This window comes from Cryptomeria japonica, chromosome 11 (genome assembly GCF_030272615.1).
Source record: "Cryptomeria japonica chromosome 11, Sugi_1.0, whole genome shotgun sequence".
Taxonomy (NCBI): domain Eukaryota; kingdom Viridiplantae; phylum Streptophyta; class Pinopsida; order Cupressales; family Cupressaceae; genus Cryptomeria; species Cryptomeria japonica.
In genome coordinates this window covers 684,851,066-684,875,617 of record NC_081415.1, presented here as the reverse complement: position 1 = coordinate 684,875,617, position 24,552 = coordinate 684,851,066, and the positions used below count along the sequence as shown (strand labels likewise).

Sequence of the window (24,552 nt, the reverse complement as noted above, 5' to 3'; positions counted from 1 at the left end):
GGTTTATTATTGCAAAATAGGTTATGACAATCCAGATATATGTTCGACCCATAAATTCAATGTACCTGTTTGCATGGAGATCAGACAGTCGCAAACAAGGAATGCCCCAGTTCATACTAGACTCACAGTGTCTTCATATCCTTGGACAAGTCATAGCATTACTAAGAGACAATCCACAGAGAGCAAAAGAAAAATAGGTGATGATACCCCATCCTTGCCTTTCTAGTCAAAGACATCTTGGAGATTAAATCTCTAGTCAGAGACATCCTAGAAAAGCTAAAAGAAATGTCACCAGAAAGATAAAATAAAATAAAAACCAAGACTCGACACCAACATCCACTGTAGTCCTCAGGTTTAGTGTCTCTTGTCACTTGTATAAGTCTAGTTGATTGTGGTCACAATGTTTACTTTCACAAAAGGATAGATAGCACTGAACCATAATGTTGTTTGAGTCTATTGAAAGATTTGATTTGTTGAAGACCATTGTTGTTGTTGTGTCTCATTTGAAACTGACTGAATCCATGAAACTGATAATTTATTGCAGAGAAGATGAAACTTTGTTGCGGACTGGTGATGCAAATACTGCTTTATTTGGATTGTGCATGATTAGACTGAAGGAAGCTGGAAGAAATTGTACTCCTTAGAACGTGTGATGCTCTTAGTTCCACACCCATTACTAGATGCAGGATTTGTCTTAGCCACAGATATGAGCTGATTTATTATGGATGGAAAGGGTGAAAAGAAATGTTATTATGAATGGCTAACCAATCTTAGGTAGATCAATGACAAGCCATGATAGGAATGGGTAAGTTTATTATGGTTGGATAGGTTGTGAGTGTGTGCAAAGTGAAAGGATGAAAGTGGATCCTGAAGGAGGGAGGAGCAATGTCTCTACGCATGGCGCTGGTGACCCATTTTTCACCATGGTACTTGCCCAGGGTGCCACCGAAGTGGTTTTTACCGTTGGATGAAATTTTTTTCTTTTTTCAATTTTTTTTTTGTGTCACAAGGCACATGTTTGCCAGGTTTTCACCAAGTAACGATTTTTTATGTTTTATGATTTTTTTATTTTTTTTTATTTTTAAAATTTTTTTTTATATTTTTGAATTAGGATACTCTGAAGAGCTATGTGTAAAACCTACAAAGGTGCATGTTGTTGATAGGATCCTCCAAACGTTCACCCTATGTAGTTGAGAGCTGATATGCACCAGATCCATATGCTGTTGTGATAATGTAAGCACCAAGCCAATTTGGTTCGAACTTGCCCTTCTTCTCTCCATCTTGCTGATTTTTAGGATTTTCTTTGAGAAATAAGTCACCTACATCAAATGTGCAAGGCTTGACTTTATGATTGTAGCTGCGACTCATTCGCTGTTGATAAGCCTTGAGATGATTAAAAGCAGTTTGTCTTCGTTCATCCAATAGTTCAAGTTCCTGTAAGCGAGAGACCCTGTAGTCTTCATCACTAATAATGTTTTGCATAGAGACTCATAAAGAGGGTAACTCAACCTCTTTAGGCAAGATAGCTTCAACGCTATATACAAGTGAATAACGTGTGGCTCCTGTAGGTGTGTGAACATTTGTGCGGTAAGCCAAAAGTGTAGGATTAAGTTGGATATGCCAATTGCGGCCAGCGTCATCAACTCTCTTTTTTAGGATTTTAAGAATGGTTTTATTTGACACCTTAGCTTGATCATTTCCTTGGGGGTAATAAGGTGTGGAGAAATGATGTGTAATATGGAAGCGATCACAAATTTCAAGAAGATCCTAATTTTTTAAGGGACACCCATTATCAGTGATGATGGAAATAGGAATACCGTAACAACAAATGATGTAGTTGAGAATGAATGTAGCAATCTATTTTCTAGTGACTTGTGTAAGAGGCACAACTTCGATCCATTTTGTGAAATACTCTATGGTAGTGATGATGAATTTGTGGCCATTGGAAGGAGGGTGAATCTTGCCTATGAGATCAAGTCCCCATTGGCAAAAGGGTCAAGGAGTCGCAATCAGTTGATGTTCTTGTGCTGGTGCATGAATGAGGTCTCCATGAAGTTAACATTGCTTACATTTTTTGACAAACTGATATGAGTCTTTTTCCATATTGGGCCAGTAATACCGAGTCCTGATGAGTTTCTTGGCTAAGGTAGGACCACTAGAATGTGGACCACATATCCCTTCATGAACTTTGCGTAATGCAATATGAGCTTTGTCCCTTTCTAAACATCTAAGAAGAGTGTCATCTAGACCTCGATGGTATAGGATATCGGCTAAAATGACGTATCGAGAAGATTGGCGAATGAAAGTGCGACGTTGGTTGTTAGATAAGTCAGGAGGAAGGGTATTATTGCATAGGTATGTGAAAATGGAACCATATAGCTAGGAATTAGGACCAACGAAACATATCATCTTAATAGGAGTGATCTCATACGAGGGAACCAAAAGGTTATCCACTAAGAACTCAGAGTGGGTTTCATTATGTGGTAGATCAATCACTGAAGCAATTGTAGCCATGGCATCTGTGGCTCGATTCTCCTCTCTTAGTATCTGCTCAAAATCTAACTTCGTGAAATGTTGTTTCAGGTCATCCACCATTCTTTTGTAAGGCATTAATTTTTCATCTTTAGTTTGGTAGTCATCAGTTGCTTGATGAATTACAAGTTGAGAGTCTCCAAAAACATGAAGTTCCTGTATCTTCCACTGAACTGCAATCCGTAATCTAGTTGTTAATGCCTCATATTCTACTATGTTATTAGTGCAAGGAAATGATAACCAATATGATTTTGGTATGGAATCCCCTTGAGGTGTGATGAAGAGGATTCCAACTCCTGCACCATGCTATGTGTATGAGTCGTCAAAGTATAGTTGCCAAGGCTTTGTGTGTGATATTGTCAAGATGAATTCATCTGGAAATTCTGAAGTTAGAGGAGCATAATCTATCATGGGAGAATATGCTAATTTATTTGCGATAGCTTGTCCTTTTATTTCTTTCTTGTCCACATATTCAATGTCGAATTCACTCAGGAGCATCACCCATTTGGCTAGTCAACTAGTAAGCATTGCTTTATTGAGAAGGTATTTCAATGGATTGATCCTTGCGACCAACTTAGTTTTATGAGTTAGCATGTAATGTCATAATTTCATCGAAGCGAAGACCACAACAAGACATGCATGCTCAATGGGTGTGTAGTTTAGCTCATATCCCACCAAAGTGCGACTGATGTAGTAGACTACCTTTTCTTTGCCCTTAGCATTTTGTTGAGCTAAGAGTGCCTCCAGTGCTGTTGAAGTAGTAGATATGTATAGTAATAGAGGTTGATCTAGAACTGGTGACATCAAGACTCGCAAATTCATAAGATAATCTTTGAGTATCTGGAAATCCTGTTGACAATTATCATCCCATTTGAATTTGATGTTTTTGTGTAGCAAATGCTGAAAAGGATGACATTTATCTACAAGTTGTGCTATGAACCTTCGTATGGACTGGAGTCTCCCTACAAAGATCAAAGTTGACTAATATTTCTTAGTGGTTGCATCTCTAGGATGGCTTTGACTTTTGTTGGATTGGCTTCAATTCCCCTTTTCGAGACAATAAATCCCAGGAGCTTCCCGGAGGTTACTCCAAAGACATTTCTTGGGGTTTAATCTTACTTTGTATTTTTCCAACCAATCAAAAAAGACTGAAAGTATGTCCAAATGTGAATCTCTGTCTATTGATTTGCCCAAAAGGTCATCAACATAATCTTCCATTTTAACGTGGATGAGATCATGAAAGATAGCAGTCATGGCTCTTTGATATGTAGCGCCTGTGTTCTTGAGCCCAAAGGGCATGACATTCCAGCAGAAAGTTCCCCAAGGACAAGTAAATGTTGTTTTGTGCTGATCCTCAGATGCGATTTTTATTTGATTATAGCCAGAGAACCCATCCATGAAAGATAACATCACTTGCCCTGTTGTGAGATCTACGATCAGGTCAATATTTGGTAATGGAAAATCATCCTTAGGACAAGCTTTGTTAATGTCTCTGAAATCTGTACATATTCTGATGCTATGATTTGGTTTGCTGACAGGTACTAAGTTGGAAATCCACTCAGGATAGTCAATTGGGCATATGAATCCGACATCCAATAATTTTTCAAGCTTTGATTTGACTAATAATGCCACTTGTGGATGCATCTTTCTTAATTTGTGTTTCACTGGTTTTGCCCCCAGTTTGACTGTCAAATGATGCATTACAAAATCTGGATCTAATCTAGGCATATCAACATATGACCATGCAAAATTGACTTGTCGCTCTATGAAGAAACTTATGAACTTTGATCTTTCTGTCTCTATTAGAGATTGAGCCAGGAATATGTTACGTGGAGTTTCTTCTATACCAATGTTTGTCTTGATGGTCTTCTCTACCAACATAGATGATTTTTCTTCATATGATGCCGGGAGAATGTCGATCCTTCCATCCTCAGGTGCCTCGGAGAGGTTTTCGCCCTCAGATACATCCTTTCTTTTTACTTTTTTGGGGTTAGACAGTGCCACAACATGGTTTTCACCATAAGACCCTTGATTTGTTTTTATTTTTATGTTTTTGCGACTGGAAGGCCCAACACCCTCACCAAAATATGCCACGTTGTTGAGTTCTATAGTGTATCCCACCTTATGGTCCCCAGGGGGAAAATCATCTTGTATGCCTAGATAGTCAATAAAAGCTTCATCATTTTGGAATGTGTCTAACTATACAGGTCCTTCATGGACCCAATCAATAATTTGGTGGTGAACAAGGGGAAGGCCTTTGATGTCTTCAAAGTCAACAGGACTAAGGGTAAAGATGCAGTTATATTCAAGTATGTCGAGGTAGTTGTTGAGGTCATCATTGGCACTCTCCTCATCTATCTCGATCGTGAATGAATCCAAATTGTCATCACTAGTAGTGCATTCTGGGATGGGTGCCCTCATTCTTTGTGATTTCGACCTAGAACCTAGAGGCAAGGACTGTGTGGGATCCTCAGGGGTTACCTCTTGACCAACTTTGAATTTTCTATAAAATTCCTCTTCTTTTGTGGGTTCACCTGGTTCTCTGAATGTCTCGGTGAGTTTATAGTCACTGGAGGATTTGTTTGAATCCCATTCCCATTCATTGGAGTCTGTGGAATATCGATTCTCTTATTGAATTTTAGAAGCTTTGATTTGTAATGCTTCTCCTGTCTTTTGAGTGTTTACCTGGGAAGACATGAAACCAAGTCCTTTTGAGCATTCCCTTTTAAATGTCAATTCTGGTTGCAAAGGTTCAATGATGCCTTCCTTTCTTAAGCCAAGAGGACTTTTGCCATCATACCCAAATTTTTGTAGGATCTTGAATCCTTTGCCATATTTTTCACATGGTATGTTGATGTGATCTTGTGTACCATTTTTAGGGTCTTTGTAAAGCATTTTGTATAAGTCTTCTTCTTCCAATTCGCCCCACTTTTGGAAGATTGTAGGATCCCATTTGAGTGTAATGATAGATACCCACTTAGTAGGATGTGGTCATCCATATTCTTTTGGTGAACTCATAACTTTTTGTAAGAACATGGTTTGATTCAAAGTGTATTCACCCATGCCCTTGTCCTGATATTTCCCTATAAGCTCACCTTGTTTTGATGTCAAAAGTTTTAATGATTCAGGATCAATGTATGCAGAAGAAGGGACAGCGTCCCTATTACTTGGAATGATCATCTTAGTTTTTGGTCTCAAGTTATTGCAGTATATGAATAGATTAGGATCACCATTAACTATTATTTCAACTCCATTGTGAGGAAACTTAATGCATTGGTGGTATGTAGATGGGACTTCCCTCATCTCATGAATCCAAGGACGTCCTAGTAATATATTGTATGTGAGATCCAGGTCTAGGACTTGACAAACCACATCCTTTGTAATTGGTCCAACTCTAAGGGGCAAGGTGACTGTGCCTTTAGATGAATGCTCTTCATCATCATATTTCTTGATGGTAATTTTATTTGTAGAATTCATAGCTTTATCTAAATATCCTAATTGTTTAATAGTGCTCAATGTACAAATGTTTAGACCTGCTCCTCCATCTATCAGGACTCATTTTATTCGATGTTTGTGTAGGAAGGATTTAATGTGTAAATGTGCACTATGTGGTTGGGTCACGAAGGCATTGTCAACTTCTGTGAATTTCAGGGAGTGTGGAACAGAAAGGTATCCCACCATGGCTTGAAACTGGTCCACGTTCAGATTAGTAGGAATAGAAGTGTCACTCAAGATTTTGTCAAGAATAGCTTTATGTGCGAGGGATATGCGTAAGATCTCAAGGATGGAGATGAGCACAGGTGTCTTCCCTAACTGTTCTACAAGGTCATACTCAGGTTTGGTTGATGAGGAAGAAGTGTTTTTAGCTGGAGAACCTTGGAAAGTGAATTTACCTCAACGAGTTGTAACATTACATTCAGAGGTATGTTCAGAAGAAGATCTGATGCCTTTTAGGACAATCTTGGGTCTTTGGGTAGAATTCTCAGGCAATTTATCCTTGATGATAATGGTAGAGACATAATTGTCCATCGAAATGTGATTGATAGTTGAATCATAGTTATAAGATGCTCTGGTATAGTTGGTTTGGTCATATGTGGCTTTAGCTTTTCCCTTGTCATGTTTTGGGAATGGTTCTTTAAACATTTCATGTTCTTGATTGGATGAGTGTCCTTCAATCTCAATGTCACCTCTATCAATGAGATCTTGTATGATGTTCTTCAGCTGATGGCAATTTCCTATTTTATGGCCCTTGCTCTTATGAAATTCACAATACTCATCATCATTCCACCAATTTGGTTTGACCTTTGGCTCATATGGAGGCAAATCTGGAATTGTTTTTATTTTGTTTGCCACTAGCTTTTTAAAAACTGATTCTAGTGGTTCTTCCAATGGGGTGTACTTCCTTCATGACTTGGAAGTTGTTTGAGTATTCACTTGATTGTTTGTAGAGCTTGATCCCGAAAAAATGATTTTAGGTCATACTGTATTGGCATCCACAACACCATCATTGACTGTGTTCTTGTTTTTATCCCAAAATCTTGGCTTGTCTTTTCCTTTAAAGTCCTCTTTGTTTTCTTTGAATATCTTAATGACTCCTTGTTCAATTAGGACCTTCTCTGTTGCTAAGCCTTTTTCAATGACATCCTTGAAGGTGGACAAACAAGCTTTTCTTAGATCATAACCAATGTCTTTGTTGACATTCTGGGTGAACATCTCTACCATTTGTTTCTGTGGAATTTCACAAGAGCATCTGCTGGCTAGATTTCTCCATCTTTGTAAAAATGATGAAAAAGATTCTCCATCCTTTTGCTTGGTATTGCACAAGGTAGTGACTGATATGTCTGTCTCTATGTTGTATGAGAAATTTTTGATAAATGCCTCTACTAAGTCACCCCATGACTTAATTTCAGGTGGAAGTTGGGAGAACCATTCCATAGCTTGATCACTTAAGCTTTGTGGGAATAATCTCATCAAATATGTCTCTTTTGCTGCTACCTCAATGCAAGTTGTAAAAACTATCTTATATGTGCCTTAGGATCTCCTTGCCTCTGTACCTATCAAACTTAGGTGTCACGAAATGTACGAAAAAGAGGCATTGGAATGCTTTTGTCAAATGGATAGGGACATATGTCTCTCATTGTGTAAGTTGGCTTCGATGTATTTATGTCCTCCATTTTCTCTGGTAAGTCCTTGATTTGCTATTCCAAGTTATTCTTAGGTGGAGATTGACCTCTTGGACCATACCCCATGCCTGAACCACAAGGTGGAGGAGGAGCATGTTGCATATATGGATGATATTGATCATACACATGTTCATATGGAGGAGGTCTATAGTGATGTTGCGTATATGGACCACTTGGTATAGAGTCATGGTAAGGAATATAATATCTATTCTATCCATGTATACCATACTCTACTGGAATGTCATGAGTTTGTTCTATTGTGTTGCCCCCAAATTTTGAACATGCCTTTGGATATCCAATTGCTTTGGTGGTCTGTCCTTAGCAGTAGAATGTGATTGAGTATATTTTTCTGCATAAGACTTCCACAATGGTCTACGAAGGTGAGTATCATATGCTTGACCATGTGTGTATGGGACCTCAAGTTTTTGAAACAAAGATGATGGTGATTCAGGTGCAAAATGTGGTCCTCTATTGCCTCCACTATTAGGCCTCCTTTGATCCATGTTGAGGTGAGGTTGTTGCAAAGGTCGATTTTCCATTATTTGAGACATGTCAAAATCATGAGGTATCTTGGCTCCACTTTGTGCCATCACTTGTAAGAAGTATTGTCTATCTCTCCTCATTATTTCCTCAACCAATCGATTGAAACGAGGATCCATAATGGAGTCTTCCACTTTTGCTGAATGTACTGAAATGTTGTCCATATTGTCATTGTGTGTATCATTATTGTTTGTGGTGTCCATGTGCTCAACATTTGGAATGTTTCTATAGGCATCCATGTCAGGTAATGTGGTATGATCAGAATTGAAAAAGATATCATTGTCATACTCATAGGCACTCATGTTTGCGGTCTCTTGGGCCTCTTTAGTTTCTCTCCTAGATTTTTGGGAATGGGTTTCAACCATGAACTAGGTATTGACCAAGATGTGAGAGACTAGATGAAAATGGAAAGAGTATGGAAGACCAAGAGTTGGATGGAATGTAAATGAATCTGAGGTGTACTTGTAATGTCCAAAGTGTAAGACCAAGTATGTATGTAGTAGAGTAGGTGTGACTTCCAAAGAGATGATAGTTTCTCTTGATGAGGTAAGTTGACCTTGACTCTAAGTAAGACCAAATGAGACCCAAAGGTGATAGACCTTGATGAGGGACCACTTAGCAAAATGTTGTTGTATGTAGTGTGTTGACAAAGTATGATGAGGACAAGCAAGTGACCTTTTGACTCAATTTTAGACAAATGTGATTGTAATGTAAGGTGTAAAGCAATGATGGACTTTGTGAGACCCAAAGACAGGTTGAATTCTAGATGAAAACCTAAAGAGATAGCTTAGAAAGCTCAAGATTTCTAAAACTGATAGCTCTTGTTTGTTGGACTGTAAAAGTTTTTCAATTCTGAACACAAACATGCCTGTATACTTCACAGACACAATTTAATGACACAAACGTGGTTTTGTCAGACATAGACGCGTTTCTAAGATTTTATAAATGCAATGTTGCTCAAGAGAACATAGACGCATTTCTGCCCTTCATAGATGCGGTTAGATGACACAAACACGGTTCTGTTAGACACAGATGCGTTTCTAAAAACTGAGTGCAATTTTTCCAATTTTTGAAGTTGTTTTGTTGTGACCCAATTTGAATTTTTACTATTTTTCGTGACAAGAGGACTCAATGTTTGTAAGTGTTTAGACTCAAAATGACTCAAAGAAAAGTGTGTTGTTTGATGTAAAAAATGTTTTGCATACACTTGAAGACACAAAAGACACAATGCTTTGATGTTTGATCTTGAATGTTTGATTGTTCAAAAGAAGACAAGCACAATTCTTATGGCTGGCCAGGACAATAGTTGTTGATCCCACATGAGGCTACGCTATTCAAAGTGGATACTTAGATGCTTGACCCCACTGGCTCCACCCTCAGCACTCACTTCTCGGGGAAGCCAAGCATCAGTCCCCACAAAAACTCCCCATGGCGAACTTTGTATCTCTACTAAGAACCGTATGTGTATGGGCTGCTCCAGAGGTCAGATCTCCTGCCCCAACAACTAGAATGATTTTGGCTTCTAAAACAAAAAGGTGCTAGTAAGGGCATCTGCTCATGTGGACATACATGCGGCACTTTCAGCTCTGTAAATATAGAAGGCTCCCAGCCGGTAGGGGTTACGCCCTACAACTAATCAAATAAATTTGATCAAATGGGTTTATGGAGAGACATAGTGTCGGTATGAACTAATCAGCACACATTATCCATAGTTTTCACCATGAATACAATTGTTTATAGTGGTTTGGAAGAGGTGGGTTTTCCTCGCTACCACTTGGGTCGTTCTCTCCTGACTAGTAGTCCTAATGACCACACGGGGAGACAGGCCCTCTAAAGATCAAACAAAAAGAGCCTATTGCTCCAGACACAAAAGACACTAGTTCAATTTTAGTGTACCAATTGAAGTGTTTGCTAGTCTATGAAAACAAGGCATACAATGAAGATCAAAAACCCTTGCCAAGGTCCTGCAACAAAGATTTGTTAGTAGTTTGGATTGTTTCAAATGATCACCCCTTCCCGCAAGCACACAAGTTAGGTAAATTTTAGATCCAAAAGACTTTGTGAAATAGGGGCCTTCAACAAAATGATTTTTCTTTCAAGACAAGCTGCACCAATTTCGTTAGCTAGATCAGAAGATGTTAGCTCAAAATAAACTAGATCCGAAGTCTGAATAACAAAATAAAACCCTAAAACTAGATAAAAGACCGAAATGCAAAAGCTGAAACACAGACGCGATTTTACCCTACACGGACACGTTTCAATACCTCATAGATGCGTTTTTGCAAAAATGCAAAATAGTAAAATCTGCGAAACACAAACATGATTAAAATGATCACAAACAAGGCTAAATCTCGCAAATACGATTAAATCACCCACAAACGCGCCTATAATGAAAAGCTATAATCTGGAAAATGAAAATACTATCAGAAACACAGACGTGATTCAGAGGTTCACAGATGCGGTAGAAAATAAAAAATGCGATCTCAAAATGCGCAAATGCGGAAATTGTCGAATTGTTGTCGGAAATGTCAGATCTGCAAATTCAAAAAAACAAAAGTCAGATCTGCAAATTAAAAAAAACAAAAAATCTACAACAAAAGATGTTAAATGCAAAAGGGACAAGAGTCCCACCGGGTGTGCCAAAATGTTTATGGTGAAAATGGATAAAACAATATTGAAAGGCCAAATGAATTCAACCACAAAACCCTAGCCTAACAACAAGAAAGATCCACCATAACATATGAAGATTACCTAAGACAATGCAAATCAAATGAAATCACAAAGATTATACCATCAACATGTCCAATAGGGTTTGGATCTCCATTCTTCCTATCTCCATTGATCTTTCTTGATATATTTGCTCTCAGATTTTGTGTGTGCACAAGAGCTCAACAAAGAACAAAAATGCGGTTTCAAGTAGGTTTGATCACATATGCAAGTTCGAAAGTGTAATGTAGTCGAGTAGTCAACTGATCAGTGTTGATAATGAAGGAAGCATCTCCTTATATAGAAGACACTATAAGAAATCGAGGGATAAGATTGAGAGGTGTAAAAGATAAATGGTCAGCTATGATTAAAGGGTAGGTAGAGGAAATAAGAAAATAATGAGATGGTAGGTAGTGTAGGAATTAAGAGATGAATTATATGTGTCATGGGTAGAAAAGGTTAATTAATTAATTAAATAAATAAAGATTTATTTAATTAATAGAAGAAGTGGGAACAATTAAATAAATAAAAGTATTTATTTAATGTAAGAGAAGGTAATTTAAATAAATAAATGTATTTATTTAAATGAGAAATAAGGCTAGAAGAGGATAAATGAATTAATTAAATAAATAAATATTCATTTAATTAATAGAAGAACTAGGCTCAAATAATTGAATAAATAAAATATTTATTTAATTAGACATAACAATTTTAGGTGTCTACAATTATAAATCTTCTAAAAAAATAATATGATTTGATTGTGATTAGGGTGGTCAGACATATGCCTACTTCTTCTCTTTTTCCTGAAATTTTAGTACCACTGCATTGAAATTTGAAATTCTCATCAAATAGGATTTTTTTTTCCAAAAAACAACTAGTATCTTAGAAACTACATTCAATTTTCTATAGATTCTCTTCTTACATATTTTAAAAATAATGATTATAACTTATTTAAATTTTCATGTCAAGTCGCATAACTCTAATTTTCTGAAATTTCATTGCCACTTAAGGGCCTGTTTTGGCACACCATGATCCTGCACATACCCTATAAAGATACAACTCAAAAGAAGAAGAAATATTCAAAAAAGAGAAAGAGAATTTAATATATTATCCTTTCTCCCCAAGCAAGTAGACAAGGAAGAATCATGTTGTTGTCAATGTATGATTGGAATTGAAGATGCATCACCACACAAGACAAAGAGTCCAAAATAAACTTAAACTATGTATGTCATTTGATAAGGAGAAACATAATAAGGTGAATGGAGTGCTAAGGCACTACCTCTTCAACAAATAAAAATTGCAAGATTAGTTCTAAGAGCTATGGGATCTTGATCATATTGGTCTTGAATAAATTCTCTAGAATCTATATGATTTCCAAGAGAATGAGAATAAAAACTATGAAAAAGACAATACTTGTCACTTTCTTTGTTCTTATTATTATATTTTATGAAGGAAACATAACATCCTTATCATACTTTAATCTCCAAAATATTCTTATAGCTAATTTTTCTTCATTGTCAATGTTGGAATCCAATAACACTGAGAGGGGGCGTGAATCAATGTTATACCAGAATGATTAATTTTATCCTTATTAAAACATGCATACACCAACCAGTATACCGGTACATACAAAATTGAAAGAAGTAAAGAAACCAACAAGCTAATCACATAAATGAGAATCATAACACATAGAATTATATGTGGAAAACCTCAAAGAAGAAAGACCACGGTTGGATTTGTGACCCACAATATCAATCCACTAGCCATATGAAGAGATATTACAAAATATAAGGGGCCTGCACTTGTAGGAAGGCTTACAGCCTAGAGCACACTACTCAAACACAAATGGAGTCTCACTGACTACATATAAATCCATACTACAATCCAGAGAAGTGTTGAACTGCTAAGATAGCATCTTCTATGCCAGAATACAATTTTGGTTTAAGCTCTGTCTATTCCAGTCTGAAACCCTAAACCCTTTGCCAGAATAACCCTTACATAAATATTCTCACATACATAATCTCTCTGATATATTTCACATTAAATCAAATTCACATATCCATCATCATATCTATTACCATGTCTATTATCTTGCAAAAATGATTTAATCTAAGTGACCTATATACCCTATACAACTTATCATGCCTTATGTTGGCTTACAAAGATAATTACAATATCAAAGTACATTTCGGGTAGATAACATGAATGCATAAATATTAAAAAAAAAATTGCCGATGTCAGATCCAAGAGATGTCGGCTTCCAATACTGATAATCATATTCTCTAAGTCCTTGTACTCTATAGCCTTGTTTTGAAATCATATCATACCTAACTTTATGGGATTTTCTCGGTTGTGAAGGAACAGGAATTTAATTATGAATTTATTAAAAATTTATATTGTAAGGACACATAGAAGGGTCAAAGGGATAATTAGATGAATAAGGAAAGTCCTTTGTAAGGATACTCTCCTTTCTATCCTCATTATTCATGTCCTCTTTGGTTGGTTGGGAAGAAGGATCCTTATTATCTAAGGCTTCATATTTGATTAATTTTATGTGAGGAGATAAATCATGAATAAAATTCATTACATCATCTTACCTACAAATATATTGATGAACAAGACAAGCTCTTCAAGAATAAGGAGGATCTAGAGGGATTGATATACCAATATTTTAATCTTCTCCCCTTGCAGTAGAGTATGTATATGAGAATAAGATAGTGTCATGTGTCTATTCAATGCTTTCTCTCCATAGGAGAGATCATTGATAGGAGTATTGATTCTTTCTTCATTCTCATAGGATACCCTAGGAGAAGTACAAGTGTTAGCCTTTTCAATGTTATCTCTAGGATTATCATTGTCTAAGAAATATTTTATGTGATCTACATATACCATGCATTTTCTTAAAAATATCATCATAAAACAACATGCCACATGGATAAAAGCTTTGAGAAATTATTTGTGAGAAGGAAATATTTTTGAAATTCTAATCATGTCATATGAAAGAGTACTATGAATGAAAAGAAGTAATGTGAAGTGAAAGAAACCATTATGTAGCACATGATTTTGATGAATGTAATTATGAAGAAATTTAATCACATGGGAAATAGAAAACCAATTAAATTTAGTGAATTATATTATGAACAATACAAGACATCTAAATCAGATCTGAAAAGGAAAATCAAAATTAATGCGATGTAAGAAGTGTTGAGTTCGCCAAAATGTAGAGGTTGTGAAATTATGGTTTTGCATATTAGAATTTCACAAGATCAACCTTCCATTTAAAAGGGGGTAAACTCAATAGATCTATCCATAATTAAATTAGAGAAGAGGGCTTAAATGCTAATTGTACTTTCTTATTTGTTGTTTCCCCCTTTTAGAAAGTTGAAATTGGATTTCAATTGTAAAATTGGATCTAGGAGAAATAATAAAGAATTGAAGCAAAAAAAAATGATAGTAGAATGTTCTAGACTTCACACAGAACCATGAACAAGGATCTGAGAGGAGAAAGTGGATAGAACCTTTAGCTAAAAATTTGGGCCGAGTTGTCAAGACCAAGAGGGTAGGGCAACCTGGTCCTACAACTTCTGAGAAGAAAAGTGAAATGTTTTCTTGATCAGGAAGACACACAGGACTCACTATCAAAAGATCGGGTTGAAATCTTGGGACCAGGGTAGTGGGAGATACCTGGTCCTTCAATTTACACTCTTGTAAAAGATAAACCTTTTTGTCATCGTCTATTCTATCGAAATCTTCAATCACAACACCTGAATCAATTTACTGGACACAGAAAAAGAGAAAAGGGTCGTTGTTTCAAACCCTGGTTTAGGAATTAACATTAAGTTGAATTGAACTAGGAAAAGTAAATACTAAAATAGATGTTGGAAGATATACCTCGGATCTGCAATGAGTGATAGAAGATTGATGATGCAATGCTCTTTAGATGTGATCACAAATATTATAACATAACAAACACATGAACATGAATGACCTAATCAAACACACATGAACACATGAATATATATTTGACTTTATGTCATGATGCTTGAAGGATATGGTGGGATGAAATGTTGTCTTGAGAATGCTTGATGTCGAATGCATGAATGCTATGGTATATTGTGAATAGAGTGTGGATCCAAAAATTAATTGATAGTGTATAGGGTTCCCTAGGTAAATTACTATTTAGGTTGACCTCCAATGGTCAAATGGAACCACAGGGACCCATCAAGGAGAGGAAATGCCTGCCCATATTTGGAATGGGTCTTGTTTAAGAACAACTAGGGTGGTGGGGGTGCCCTGGTCCAAACAAGGGCACCACAATGCCCTTGTCCTCCAAAATAGGATAAATAGAGAAACGAATAAAGAGGCATAGCCCTAGGATGGGGTCCACTCAATTGTGTAATTAGGTGACATAAGATTTGGAGTAAAAAGGAGCCAAAACAGACCTAGGGGGGATAAGTTAGGAATCACTAAAATAGGAGCACAAATATGAGGTTTGAATTCTACAAGGTTACAATTTAAAATTCTACACTTGACAAAATGCTCATAGATAGGTTTTTGGATGAAAAACCATCTACACTTAGAGAAATTGAGACCAATGATCAAGCTTGGCTTAACAAGAAGAAAAGAGAAATAATTGCTAGTACACAACATGAACTTATTTAAAAGGGAACATTACACCATTTGAGGCCTTCTAATATGTACTTTTTAATGTGTTGAAAGGAAAACAACTATATTTAATCTATATGAAAAAGATGGTTTTAGGTGACTAGTAAAAACTAAATGCTACATGACAACATATCACTAGTGGTAATCTTGTTTAATCCACTTAGTTTAGGACCATGATTTTTCTTTTCTTCACAAAATGTTATGAAGGACTACATTTTATTATTATTATTTATAACTAAAATAGATTAAACGAAAAAAAATTATTTTTTCTTTCTCTAGTTTACATGTTGTCAATTTAATGTTATAAAATACATTTAGATGATTATGGGGCTAGTAATCATCCATGGAATAGATGATTAATTTCATAATTTCCATGGGTCTCTAGATATGTAGTTTAAAATATGGATGTGTAATGTAGTTCTAGCCAAAATATCTAGTGGTTCTATTATTTACTACTTGTTGGATATTAATATTTTCTTAAGCTAGATAAGTTAATAGATATGTTATTTTTCCCTATTAAAAATTATGGAATGACCTAATATGCAACATAAAAAACATAAGTTGCATTAAATATGTGCTAACAAAATTATACAAATTCATTGAGAGATCATGACCTTCAACAAATTTATAATTCATTTAACAAGGTAGGGTTACCCATTGGGTTTTTAATAAGAAAAGTAGTAATAAATGGGTTTTCGAAGAGGATTTTATATTTAAGGATGAATTTGGGTGGGTGGTAGAATTCATTGGAGTGGTGGCAAAGTTATCCTAGCATTATGAGGATGACATGTTTTAATTCAAATAGGGAAAATATAATCTTCAACATTGTGTTCCTAATTAGAAAAGGGAGCTAAAATGTTGAACTCGATAAATCAAAGCTCATTTTAGAATATAAAGCTATAAAAATGATCCAAATCACTAGGGTATAAGCTTCTTAAATCTTCAAGTATTTGCATAAGCCAATGGGGATCTAATTTGGTATAGGTATTACAACCTACAATTTTTGAAGGTGAACTCTATAGAAATCAGGGAGATGAATTGGTGTTGGAATGTGTCATGTATTTATGGTATTCATGGGTTTCATGAAAATCATCCTCTATAAGAATAATAATTCTTCTATAATATTTGATTGTGGTTCTTTTTTCTTTCCACAAATTCAACAATTGAAGAGTATGGTTGTTGTAGTGAACTTGTTGGATATGAAGAGCATTTGAAATATGGCTATAGGCATAGAATATTTCTATAGCTTTCATCAAACCGTAAGATCTTAAGGTATAATGTGTGTGTGTGTGTGCGTGTGTGCATGCGTGCGCGCGTGTGCATGTGCGTGTGTTCCTTTAATTAAGTTAGGTCTTGTTGGATTTGTATATACTACATTAATTTAATGTCGTTTGGTATAGTTTACTCTAGGTGTCATTCATTTTTTCCTTTTGTTTCTCATGTATTATAAATTTAAAGAAACTACTTTCACGTAAATACCTCTCCTTAACCTAGGTGTTTCCTTAGTTTTTTTATGCAAATCAAGGGATATCTATGTGTCTTTAAGGTAACATTTGCTAGGCTATCATTGTATTTGATTAGTTGATCTTCATAGGGGTTGTTAAACTATTTTAAAGTATTTGAGAACTCTATTTAATATAATTTAAGGGATAATATGTTTAATTATGGACTATTAAAGTATTTTTTGTCAAGTGATATGATTATGTTTCCTTTGGCTATACCAGATCCTCTAGTTATAATATCAGGTTGGAGGCTTTAGATATGCCTAAGGAAAACTCTCAATGTGTAGTATCTCCATGTAATGGTCCTCCTTTGCCACCTACTTGTACTTTAGCCTATGATTGATTTTGTTTATATTTCGAAATCAATATATCTTGAAAGTTGGAACCAAATAATTTTTTATTGTAAACCTTCAATATGCTCTCAAAAAATTACTTTGTAAATTATAACCAACCATTTTTTTATTATAGACCTTCTACATACTTTTACTTTTGCTTGATTTAATTACTATCTAAAAACATGAGGTTGCTAGACAAATAAATATTTTTATGATCAACAAATTAAAAACAATATTTTTCTATAAACCTTAAAAGATACCATTCCTTTCAAATAAAATACAATTAAAAGAATTATATATTTTAAAACAATTTTGACAGCTAAAACAATCTCCTACTTATCAGCTAAAACATTTGTGTATGTGCATTTCATAAATAGTCCACTTGTCCCACCTTACTTGTCTTCTTACACCTCTCTTATAAAAAATTCCTTTTTACTTGCAAAGCGAGAAGTCCAAAGAGAAAAAAGGGTTTCAGTTCAGCTACTTAGCAATGAACCACGTCACACTTAACAGATTTTAATGTCTACTTTGTGAGACACTTGGAATTCGCAGACCGACTATTACCCACCCAAATTATTGAATACGAACAAAAAAAATCTGTTGTTCACCTGCCTCAAAACATTCTCAGAGCTTGCGGTACCTGTCAGAGGCGACAGTCACAGAACACTATTTTCACGTCAAATAACATAACTTTAATTTAATTTCCTCATATTCAAACCTGACAGGTGTTCAAACCCTAGCTCATGTCACGCGCGCTTATAATACTGTTGAAAGTTTTTCTTGATTCCATCGGACTAAACTTTGCAGAGAATGGAAGGAGGAAGTGATTATGTTTGCAGATTTTGTGGCGGAAGTTTCACAAAGCTTCAAGCTCTTGGAGGTCATATGAAAGGTCACCAGTCAGGCAAGTACATGCCAAATTATTCTTCTGTTTTCTGAAATAAAATTTGAGTTCAGTGATTTTTTGTAGCCGTGAAAATAAATGACGAAATTTTAATTTGAGGAGGACTGATTTTATATTTGGAAGACTCAAGCCAGTCTGATTGATTGAAAAACTCATTTTTTTGGCGTAAGAAGTTTTTCAATAAAGTAAGATGCTTTTGTATTTGGTCGAAGATTTGATGGATTCGGATTCATGTTCAATTATTTAAGATAAAATTTGAGAATTAGACCTGTTTGTAAGGTTCACAGTAAATAATTATGAATCTGCATGTGGCTTAAACAGAAAGAGCTGCGGAGAGGAACCAGAAGGCACAGACCGAGAATTCAAGAAACCAGTGAGTAATACATGAGCTGCGTGATTAATAATCTAATTTACTTCACAAATGAAACCTTATTTTCTTTTTCTTCTTATTTTGTTTTGAAATTCAAAAGAATCATAGAGCGCAACAAGGTAGGCCATGTACCTTCCTCGATTTCGAACCTGCGATCTCAGCTAGGCCAAAATATTCAAATCCCCTCAACTACAAAAGAACGTTCGCATCATTTCACAGGTACGCTTAAATTTAGCCACTTTTCTTATTTTTCTCCGAATATTATTTCTGAAACACATACGCTTTCATCTGTTTCTCTTAAAAAACTCCCTCTTCTATAATATAGAGTACAAACAGTTACTTGGATTTGAGGAATCTTTGAAAAATAAAAGTTCATTTTTCCAGAAATTTTTTTTTTGGAATATTTAATTCAATTAATCAAGATTTCTATATTTAAAGGGGAGTATAGGCCTCAATCTCACCCTCAGCGTCGAGAACAACTACTCATTCCTGATAAAGATCTTCGTCCAAAAGGCCGTCAGCAAGTACCAGATCTCAATTTGCCTGTTATAGATCATGCACAGCAAATACCCGACCTCAATTTACCTGATACCGATGACTGGCGAGATGATGTGATTCAGCTGTCAAATAAATACATGAGATTCGAAAGCCAGAGGTTTTAAAGATGACCAGGCATTTCAGCTTCGTTCCGTTGATATCATTCCATGAAACATTTCTTTTTCTGAAATTGTGTTTCAATTCTGTACTCTAAACAAGCTGAAGAATCAACATTTTTTTTATATTTTATTTCTGTACTTAGTTTGGCTGCAATCAAATATTGCATCAGGCCAATTTACAGTTGTTTAGATTTACTATTTCACATCGTACCGAATTTATACTGTAAAAAATCTTTGCTTTAACTGTTTCACAATTCTGATCGATTGGACTTTGAACATGCATTTAGTACCGTGTTTATTTCTTTATTAGTCCGTGCCTTTGGCGGAGACTAATGTTTTCACGTAGCTATTTTCCAATTAATTGGTGTTTGGGAAACTGCGCCAATGTTTTGAACCCATGGTCTGGGTTGATGTTTTCATTAAATTGGTTTATATCCGCATTTCCACCTTTTTTGATTGGCCCTGGTGGTTTTATTGTTTTTCATTCAACAGTTGGGGGAAAAAATATTCTGGAAAAATAAACAAAGACAGCATTTATTCTACAGTCCACGTGACTTGGCTTTGCTTTCACATTTTGCATCCTCAGTACCAGGATGCAGGTACAAGTGTCTTCCGCAAGATGTTCCCCATTACAGACACATGGCTTTAGGCCCTTCTTCAGAAGCTTAACATCAAGAATTTGAACAAGCCACATAACTAGTCTTCAAACAAAGTGTACTTCTAATACCGAACAAATTCCAAACTCGCAAGTATTTCAGAATTTAATTTTACTCGTATGACCAAATAAATCTTGGAAATTTGATTAAAGAGAAGAATAACGGATATTACCAGAAGCAAAAGCAGAAGATGTCATGACCAATAACAGCAACACAGACACATATATGCCCTTCGCCATGTAGTCACAGATATTCAATGTAATATTATTCTGTGAGAAAACAGTTTGAGTGAGGCTATCACTTAAGACAATTTATTTATTGTTACTATCAAGAAACCGCAGATTCAAAGCGGTTATTTTGGTTTTTGACAGGAAATATATTCTCTTCCTTAATTTTAAAATTTTAATTTAGCTCTCACTGGTACTTACACAAACAATGCACAAGTACTTGACAAATCAGTCTGTAATTTGATTCTCAAGGAAGATGCTTCCTTGGATCTGTGGAAATATCTGCATGACTATGGTTATGACAAGAAACTTTGTGTTTATTGATAAAGAGGCAAGGTATGCACTATTTAATTTTGTGTTTACTGGTATAGAGGCAAGGTATACACTATTTAATTTTGTGTTTACTGGTATAGAGGCAAGGTATACACTATTTAATTGTCTTGGTAATTGCATTGATTGTTTTGGATGTTTGATAGCTTTTCCTGAAAAACTAGCTAGACCTTTCCTTTCCTCATTATTTGTAATTAGATGATTTGGTTTTACCAGCTCACCTAAAGGTCATCTGTTTCTCTTTCCTGCAATGCTGTAGAACTCTCAGTTTTGGGTTTTTGCTAAATCATGTATTTTCTCTACTTTTTGGCAGGTGATTTTGATAAAAACACCTGGGGAATGCGATGTGATCAGAGGTAAGAGCAGTGACACTACTATTAATTCAGAACTGCTCAACTTTTGATTATTTAATGATGTGGAGAAAGGAATATGCTTTAATCTTTTCCTAATACAAATTTTCTTGTCTCAATTCAGGGTAGGATGCATACTCTATAACTATCATTGATATTTGTTAGATTTTGAGGGCTGCTAAGATATTTGTTAGATTTTGAGTACTGCTAAGAGGTACAGGCCTGCTTCTTAGCCTCTATCTTGCATTTCCTGTTTGCATATAATTTGATTTGTTAATTTTTCAAAATTTCTTTTTCAGATTCTGACTCTGACAAATCAATTTCATTCACTATGCTTTAAACATAGAACAAATCTGACTCTGACAAATCAATTTCATTCACTATGCTTTAAACATAGAACAAATCTGACTCTGACAAATCAATTTCATTCACTATGCTTTAAACATAGAACAAATCTCCCATTCCTGCAAAAGCACTTGTTATATTTGTAATTTTTGGATTCAACCTCCATTTACTTAAATGTTTTTATACTGCTCGGCTAGTGTGCGTTCTTTTGTCTAAGAAAATGTCAGTATAGGGTCCTCAAATTGACTAATTGTGGGCCTGTGTTTGAGCGTTTGGGCCTTAGATATAACTGTATAGATTTTATACAATAGACAGTTATAACCGTAATGTTTGCTTAAATTAATGTTTACTAATCATGCGAGAAACCAAAAATATTAATTAATTAAGATTTTATTCAAAATATGGCATTTTATTTAATTATGTCAATGGAGAAATTTTAGAGTGGCAAAAGGAGTATTATGTCATGTGTTGACTCTCAAAACTATATATGTCCTATCCTTTAGCTTCTTTATTTGAATTGAGATAAGGGGATATCTCAAGCATGAAGGACAAATCAATAAGAAAGAGGATAGTCTTTGGTCAATAGATAGGTATTGAGGCAAATCATTTTCTTCTTTGGATTTTGTAAAAACTAGGAGTATCATCCATTTGAACTTATGAACATAAAAAATAAAAATGTAACCTAGGATAATAGTTATGTTATGACTATCATGTTCTAATGGCAAATTGGGATAAGCCTACTAGACCTCATTAATTTAACATTTACAAACATGAGTACATATGCACCCAATGGTATAAACTAATTATATTTCATAAGATGAATCCCTTTATTTTTTCTTATAGATATTCATCTTTCATTTCATCAATATAACCTTCTAGAGATTCATATGACGCGAGCTTGCTATGATGTTTATTAAAATAGTAAATGGCACAAAGATGAGTATGACTCCTCTATGCTTAACTCTCTATAAGTATGACTTAAGTACTGTCTCGGTTGATACATGAAACCTAAATCAAATTAATTGATGCCAAACTTACTAAGAAAGGACAGATTCATGGGGAAAGATGGATCGCACAATCAATTATGAAAGTTGTAATGAGTAATCTACACATTTATAGAAAGGTTATGATTACTTGGCAAAGTGGCAGAATCCTAATCAAAGATATTAATCCTCCGCACATTTTGTGGGTTAACATTTTCAAATTTTCGAGAGGCAACTGGAAGGAAGCTCCGAAATTGCAAAAGAACAGAGTTGGTTTTTTGAACTTGAAAATGGGAGGGGATCTAAGGAGAGAGGAACCAGATAACATCTCTAGATGGAAGGAAATGCCAAAGGTATGGACTAAGCTTGAAAAAGGGTTCATGATGAATTTTATGGAGAAGATGGTCGATTATGATAAAGGTAGGGTTAATCTTGCAGTCACCAAAATCACTGAAAACTGGATTAACGGGTCATTCAAAATTCATGGTGTGAGGTTTAAGTTGGATGCAGACCTCATAGCGACAGTAACAGGTATGCCCACTCAGGTCTTAATTTTTTTAGAAATTTGAAATTTTATAAGAATGCGGTTAAGCTTTTTCCACGCAAAGAGAAGGAGAGGGCAAAAATTGGTAAAGCTATGGGGGGATATTATGATGCTTCCAACATTAAGAAAATTTGGAGCTATGTGTTGAATGCTATCATGGAATACATTACAGTGGAGGGTCATTTCACTAGGGCCCACACATACCATTTTGTGTTGTTAAATCATTTTAGGCATGAGAAAAGGATTTCACTGCCCTCCTACCTCTTCAGGTCTCTGTCAAGGTCTCTTAACAAGCACAACAAGAATCCTTCGACTCTGGTGCTTCATTGTGGCCTCATTTTTCTCATCTATGAGCACTATAAAATCCTCGCTATCCAAGAAAATAAGAGATTGTCTGCGTCTCCAGGGAAAGGTAAGAGAAAGGTGGAGGAAGGCGGGCCCAGCAAGGAAGAGTCGACTCAGAGCAAAAAGAGCAAAAGTGCTACTAGGATGAAAATTCAAGAGGACAAGAATGATTCAGAGGATACCAAAAAAGATGGTAGTGAAATGGAAACGGATGAGTCTAGAGGGGAGGAATTTTGGAAAGAAGAGGATGTGAGGGAAGAGGAAGGAGAAGCTAAGGATGTGTATGACTAAGATAGTCCTACCCACAATGTTAGTTTAGGCAATGGCAATAGCCAGCCAATAGAGGAGAAGGATGATAAGATTAATGAGGAAAAAGATATGGATATTGAGAAGGAGAAGAATAAGAAATTTGAGCAAGAAATGGACAAGAAGAATCCGAGCAAGGATAAGGAGTATGTTGGAGAAGGGTTATTTCTGGATAATCTCAAAAACCTATCTGAGGCTAGATTGGGTTTTGACAGGTGGACTTATGAAGTTATTAAGAATATAGAAAAAAATGGGAAGCAACTGGAAGAGAAAAGGAAGAAAGATGAAAGGGACCAGAAGCAATGGAAGCAAGGCATGGAGGAAAAAGCTAAGAAGATGGAAGCTTGGATTGAAAATCTGGAGGAAGGAAAAATTGTTATGAAAAACCTGTTGGTTATGATTTTGGATATCTTAACAGCTGTTACTAAGAACCTAGAGGAAATCTCTAAGGTCCTTGAAAGCTCTAGCACTCCCAAACCCATCGTGGACCTTGATATTGATGAAGATGCCATCGAGACTGGGACTGCGGAAAGTGCTCCTGGTGGAGTGGCAAAGAGAACAAGGGTGAGCATGAAGAAAGTTGTTGTGGCCTCTTTTAAGGAAATCCCTAAACTTAGGGATAATATTAAAGAATTGAATGGGATTAGCGGAAATTTGGCTAATGCCCTGAAAAACATTAAGTAGTTCCTTTTCTATGTTTTATCTGTTTTGGCTAGTCATTGTTGGTTCTGTGGGGCTTTTTTGTTGTTTTTTGCTAGTATCTATGCTGGTTTTTTAGCTGTTTATCCCTTCTTGTTTCTTAATGCTCTTTTTTCTTAAGGATCTTATGTAAAGGGCTTTGGGGCCCCTTCAAAACCTGCTTTTACTGTAATAAAAAGCAAAGTTAAAATATGCAATAAAAAAAGGTAGTTGTATAGAACTACAATAAGTTATAAAAATAGGGAATACTATATACCATACATACTTAATAATCTATTTGAAATCAACAATATCCTACAAACCATTATAAAATTGTTTGTAATGTGTTTTAACACTATCACATTAATTGACTTGTCATTATATCATGCTATAAA

At 35.4% G+C, this 24,552-nt stretch overlaps 1 protein-coding gene across 1 annotated transcript; it reads left to right on the top strand.

Moving 5' to 3' along the window:
• The first annotated feature begins 17,881 nt into the window (after positions 1-17,881).
• LOC131038166 (uncharacterized) lies at positions 17,882-19,636 on the top strand. Its single transcript, XM_059214209.1, has 4 exons — positions 17,882-18,367; positions 18,689-18,740; positions 18,838-18,956; positions 19,176-19,636. The coding sequence occupies exons 1-4, from the start codon at positions 18,274-18,276 to the stop codon at positions 19,397-19,399; spliced, it is 489 nt and encodes a 162-aa protein (XP_059070192.1). The 5' UTR covers positions 17,882-18,273; the 3' UTR covers positions 19,400-19,636.
• Positions 19,637-24,552: the final 4,916 nt, after the last annotated feature.

Bases quoted from the DNA above. Each gene is read 5' to 3' on its own strand.
- LOC131038166 (XM_059214209.1), top strand. From the start codon at position 18,274: ATGGAAGGAGGAAGTGATTATGTTTGCAGATTTTGTGGCGGAAGTTTC. The intron at 18,741-18,837 runs GTGAGTAATACA...GAAATTCAAAAG, and splicing joins ACCGAGAATTCAAGAAACCA to AATCATAGAGCGCAACAAGG. The intron at 18,957-19,175 runs GTACGCTTAAAT...CTATATTTAAAG, and splicing joins ACGTTCGCATCATTTCACAG to GGGAGTATAGGCCTCAATCT.